The 6,257-nt window shown below is 40.0% G+C and overlaps 1 protein-coding gene across 1 annotated transcript; it reads right to left on the bottom strand.

Moving 5' to 3' along the window:
• Positions 1-1,553: 1,553 nt before the first annotated feature.
• gdf5 (growth differentiation factor 5) lies at positions 1,554-5,889 on the bottom strand. The gene is made up of 2 exons (XM_027005003.3): positions 4,836-5,889; positions 1,554-3,268 (listed from the first exon to the last, which is right to left on the bottom strand). Exons 1-2 carry the CDS (start codon positions 5,536-5,538, stop codon positions 2,406-2,408), a joined length of 1,566 nt encoding a protein of 521 aa, XP_026860804.3. The 5' UTR covers positions 5,539-5,889; the 3' UTR covers positions 1,554-2,405.
• Between the last annotated feature and the right edge of the window lie 368 nt (positions 5,890-6,257).

Here is a 6,257-nt window from a genome sequence, read left to right as displayed (position 1 = left end):
AATATTGGCTAGTAACATGATAAAATTCCTCAGACATCTGTCGAGGAAATATAAAACTGCATTTACAGAATGTTAAACATCGGTCAGGGAGGCCTTGCCAGATCTGATAACAAAGTCAAAGAGAGCTTCAGTGTACGGAAAGCTCAACCCATAATAACAAACTTCAAGAGATCTTCAGTGTCAGGAAACACCAGTTCTTGATATCAAACTCAAAGAGAGTGTCAGTGTGAGGAAACACCAGCCCATTATAACAAACTTAAAGAGAGCATCAGTGTGAGGAAACACCAGCCCATGATAAACTCAAAGATAGCTTCACATTGAGGAAACACCAGCTCAAGGCCATGAGAACCCCTTAAACGTTAGAGGGTCTCAAGACATAGGATTAGTGGGTGTCCTCTGGCCAGTGCATGCACACAGACATACTTTGTCATCTTTTCCAAAATATCATTGTGAAATCGACACAGGATAATGGGTGGGCAATTAAAGTTGTATTCAATTAGATTCCCCAGTAAGAACTGCTCTGGCCTCTGAGCAAGCATGTGGTTCTGCTTATACATGGAAATACAACTCCTCTCTCTAAGACTATTTGATCCTGTTCTATATTATCCAGTTTGACACTTTGCCACAATCCAGAGCCACTTACAGTGACAACTGAAATCTAATCCTCTAAAACAAATTGTTTCTCTCTCATTCACTCTCTTTCTCTCTCTCTTATACTCTCTCACTCTCTCTTATTTTCACTCTCTCACACTCCCTCTCTTATTATATGTATTTGTTATTAGACAGAGGACATTTCTGCATTCAGTGCAATGAAATTTCTTCATGTTCCTTACTTTATAATTGCATTAGGGCTGTAGATATTAGAAAGTATGAATTTTCAGCAAAACCCAGAAAGAAGAAAAAAATAATTAAGTCAACTGACCATATATTTTATTAGTGAAACTATCCTTTTGACACTCTGAGTGGTGGGTTTTGAGAGGCACTTAACTTTGGAGGGAGTTTAGCTGGTTAAGATGACTATGTCACAAGAGTAAACAAAAACTTAGCAGCAGTAGGAGGTTACATGTTCCAGTCTCCAAAGTTACAAGTGAATGTCTGTGAAAAATAATGTTTCTTCTAGCTTATTTCCTAGAAAAAACTCATTTCTAAAATCTGGGACATTTGATGAAAACATGTTTGAAAGACTACTCAGCAACAGTAACAAAGCAAATCGGAACAGTATTAATATGTGAAATAAATGCTATTTACCCAACTATTCTGTTCTTACTTCACTATGTAGCATGTTTCCTGCAAAATTGTTGACCATATGATCGATATGTTCTGAAACTTTACCTTTGTGACCTGGAATTGGATCATCATAACACATAATTCCCATGGTTCAGGTGCTTTAACAGAAGAGTCATGTACATGTTCTTTAGACAGACTGGTAAGAATACAGGGGAAAAAAAAAAAAAAAAAAAAAAAAAAAAAAAAATATATATATATATATATATATATATATATATATATATATATATATATATATATATATATATATATATTACACAGTGCATATATGTATTTTCTTAACCCTGAATCAATTGATACCCACAGTTAAAACAAAAAAAGCTTATAGGGCTTTTTACATAGCACTTTGAAATCTTTAAATTTTAACTAAGATTTTTAAAATAAGCATATATACATCTGTTAATATAGCATCTTGCATCATGGTAGAACTGGTTTTAATGTTAAATGGATAAAGTATGGTCACCCGCCCCCCAAAAAAACAAACAAAAAACAAAACAAAACGAAAAACAAACATTACTGAGGACCCTTTGCTTGTATATGATGTATACGAGCCTTTTGGCCTAACTCCAAGAGATTTGTCATCTGATCTGGACTTCAGGTTTCAGGGACTGAGACTGAGATATCTCTGAATTTTGAGGGATGAACTTCCGGAAAAATTTGCCCATAGGTTGTTAGGACCAAAATAATTAAATGTTAATATAGTTGTCAATAATCATTAAAAGGGAATGAAAAAGCATTTAGAACTTAATGATCAGAGTCCCCTGTTGTCTTGCCTTGCCGCTTTTGTATCTCACTTAGATCAATAAAAAGTAAACTGCATGAAGTATATTATTCACTTATTTTACATCACTGTAAAACATAAAGAAACAGCCAGGAAACAATCCTTCATTCAACTGGTCCAATTACCTAAATAATGAGCATGACACAATAAGTCTAGTTACATGATCTCCATAGGGAGAATAGAATATAAAATAAGAAAGGATGCTTTTAGCACAGAGGAAGTCAAAGAGTCTCCCACAACATACCAGGAGTTTCTCACTGTCTTTCAGTGTTGACTCCTAGTGTTCCTTGCTCCCAGAGGTCTACATGCCCCTTCATTAACTGATTACCCTCTCTTGCTACCTGCAGCCACAACTCTCTACTACCATGTCCTCATATTGCTTGTACACCACATTATTGGCAGAGTCAATGTACAGGATACTGATCGGGCTAAGTCTAGTTGGGACACAACAGGTGGGTGGAGTGGACCGAGGATCCATGGAGTTCATGAGAGTCTGAATGATGGCATGATTGGTGGGCTCCAGGTGGGAGCGAATGGGAAAATCACAGACTCCGTCGCAATGGAAGGCCTCGTATTCCAGAGGTGCAATGATCCAGTCATCCCAGCCCATCTCCTTGAAGTTGACATGCAGCTGCTTGCGGTTGCACCGGGCCTTTGGGTTCTTGGGCGGTTTCTTGGCACGAGCCACAGGCGCTCGGCGCATCCTGCGCTGGGTGAAGAGATACTCATACACTGTTTTGTTGTCATGGCCCGAGCGAGCCTTGATCTCATTGTAGAAAAGCCCACGCTTTTTTGTGTGGCCATACACCACAAAGAAGGCCTTCTCCTTGGTCTGTCTGCCTGAGCGACCCAAGCCAACTGATCTCAGGTCCAGTTGTCTGCCCCGAGCCACAGCCTCCAGCTCGAAGCAAAGTTGGACTGTGTTCCTGAAGTTCTTGAAGAGTTTCCAGATGTCAAACACTTTCCATTTTGGGAGATTGTTGTCCTCGATTGGCTGGGACTGAAGCAGTACGGCCCTCTGCTTACCTGTCGCACAGGTATACAGTCTCAGAGAGGTCAGGCCCTCAGTTTGAGACACTTTAAGAGTGTCCAGGAATGGCTTCCGGAGAAGGCGTAATTCCGCCCCCAGCAATCCCTCCTTCTCCAGAGAGCTGATGTTAAAGTAGTACCTCTGCCGCCTTAACAGGGGCAAGTGTTCATCTACAAAAAAGAAAAAAGTTGTAGGTAATTTATAGGTAATTGGGGTGGAGGTTTCAAATGAATTAGAAAACTTAAAACACTTAAAAATAGGTTTGTTCAGTTAAAAAAGGTGTCCATTTATTGCATCTAAAACACTTAAATAAGGTCAGAGATGATAAATCAGTTTACTGATGAGCTCATTTTAAGATGATATTTTACAGCAGTCAATAAATCAGTTTTGCTTCTGCTTAACTAGGTTTAAATCCATTTTTCTCTCCTTTATTATAACTTTGTGAAAGAAAAAATAAAGCCACTCATGCTCTCTCTCTCTCTCTCTCTCTCTCTCTCTCTCTCTCTCTCTCTCTCTCTCTCTCTCTCTGAGCCAAGCACGCATGATTTTTCCTATTTGACTTGACAACAAAACACTGGTCTGCATCTCCCTCTTTGCTTGCTGAATATTTGCAATGAACAAATCCAAGAGTTAATCCAGGCATTGCTTACTTTGAAAAGTTTATTAAAACCAGACCTCCTCAGCCTGTAGACTCGATCATACTCTAAACAGAACTATTATCAACCTGCAGCTGTTTACCAATGGGCATTTGCTAATGTGTATATATATATATATATATATATATATATATATATATATATATATATATATATATATATATATATATATTTGTGTGTGTGTACCTGTAATTGAGTGTGTGTATGTGTGTTGATGATTTTCATGAATGTCATGTTAGGTGAGACAAATTGGTGAGATAAATGTCGGTATATAGCTGTATAGTATAACAACAGTATAACAGTATGACATATGCCATTTGCTAATGCAAAGAGAAAAAAAAAACAGAAATGTGTGTGTGTGTGTGTGTCTGTCTGTGTATGTGTGTGTGTGTGTGTGTGTGTGTGTGTGTGTGTGTGTGTGTGTGTGTGTGTGTGTGTGTGAATGATTTTCAGGAATTTTATGTTAGGTGAGACAAATTGTTGAGATAAATGTCACTATATAACAGGTGATTATTCAAAAGTAAACCAAAAAGGCATGGAACGAGAGGGCTGTGGGAGTAATTTGTATAGAAAAACAAAGTGACAGAATAAGGTATGTTATGGATAAATATCATACTAATCTGGTCACGTCTGCAATGCACATTACAAAATAAGCGAACAATTAAAAAGTAGCCTAAAGCAAATGCACGAAACGCAAACTTTCCAAAGCGGAATATATTAAACCAGTCATTTAACCGTCACCGAGAACGAAAACATAAACAATTACAAGGAGGCCACCGACTTTCAGAGCTCAGCTAAGTTTATTTTGCTTTTTTGGATACGTCCCACTGGCCGCAGTAGTGTGGGCTACTGAAACTGGACACGTGAGATGCTTTTGGAAAGATATACGTTAACTACCTAATGCATCCCTTCTACCCCATATATATAGGTTTTGTGTCAGAATAAGAAAATGTATTTTTGAAAGTTTAATCGATGCGATGCGAAACTGTTACGGCAGGTCTATAATACTGTAAATTCTAAATTCTAAAATGGAATGTGCATTGCCCTATACAGACGACTGAATTAATAATGTAACCAATACCTTGTCCTTTGTCTACAAAACTAGTGATGGTATTTGCCATTCCAGCTTCGTGCAGGACGCTGGTGTTGACTTCCCCAGTAGAAAGCGACCAATAAAGGGACAGCATGTAGTCATGCGGGATTACCAGCGGGTGCCTAGATGCATCTTTTCCCTCCATCTTGCCTTTAGATTTAACACTTCTTTGCGCTGCAGGAGAGAGAACCTTTTGAGCTGTTACTTTTGGATAGCCAGTCTGAACCGCAGCTGGAGTGGCTGCGGTTCTTACGTTTGCATTTCCTTTACTGTGTCCGCTTGGATTCCTATTTGCGTGATCGCTCAGTCTTTCAAAGAAAGTCGCATCACTGGGTAGCCAGGAGCGCGCAGCCTCCTTGCGTCCTAAAGTAACTGACGCCCCTGTGCGACTCGTCTGCACATTTGTCACTGGCGTCATGGGTTTCACTCTGATGGGTTCTCCTCTTATCAAAGGGGGGCCCGTTCTGATTCGTGAGATCTTCCCACTGTTTGGGGGTTTCCCACCCGCTCCACCGTTATTCGCCACCATTAATCTCGACATGCCGGCGCTCTCCCTGGTTACTTTATTTTGTGTGTGACCGACCCTTTTGCTTTGGGCCGGTCCCGCAAAGGAGATCGTCTCTGGGATAAAGTTCAGGTATAAAAGAGTCCAACATCCCAATAAAAGAGGGAGACGAGACAGAACTTTCATCCTCTGATCTTCCTCTGAATTCTGACGTGAGGAAAATGCGCAAAAACTCTTACGCAGTTTGATAAACTACCATGAACGGACCTGGAAAGGTGATGGTGCGGGCTCAGATGGCTAATCGGACAGGTTAAAATATGCAACCCATGGCTGTGACTACCGCTCTTCAGAACCATAGTGATGCAAATCTTTTGCCTCTGGAGTCGCAGTCCGTTGTACAGATCCGAGAAAACGCCAAACATTGAAAATTTGAAAATTCTCTTAACCCTCCCAAGTCTCGTGCAATTCTGCTCGATATCTTGTAAGCGACTTGTTTAAATCCCCTTTTCCGAAAGGGAAGAATGGCGTAATGCTCGCTCTCGCTCTCTCTCACTCACTCACTCACGCATTTATTTACTCTCTCTCTCTCTCTCTCGCTCTCTCTCTCTCTCTCTCTCTCTCTCTCTCTCTCTCTCTCTCTCTCTCTCTCTCTCTCTCTCTCTCTCTCTCTCTCTCTCTCTCTCATAGTTTGAACCTCGTCCAGTGAAAATAGTTCACACAGAAATCTGCAGGTGCGCGAATTCTGCGCAAACCTGAGCACAGTCTCTGGAACCGGAATTGTAACGCAAACTAGTTTAATTACTCTCTGATGTCATTCTGTCCAAACTCATTTAAGTACAATATTTGTTTTTTAAAGTTTTTAATCGTTCCATTGGCGCGCTCATGAGCTCACTAGATGCATAAAC

The sequence above is a fragment of the Electrophorus electricus genome, chromosome 7 (assembly GCF_041902795.1).
Source record: "Electrophorus electricus isolate QZ-2024a chromosome 7, ASM4190279v1, whole genome shotgun sequence".
NCBI classification, from domain to species: Eukaryota; Metazoa; Chordata; class Actinopteri; order Gymnotiformes; family Gymnotidae; genus Electrophorus; species Electrophorus electricus.
The sequence above is the reverse complement of the archived record's forward strand: the minus strand, read 5'-3'. Positions and strand labels throughout refer to the sequence as shown.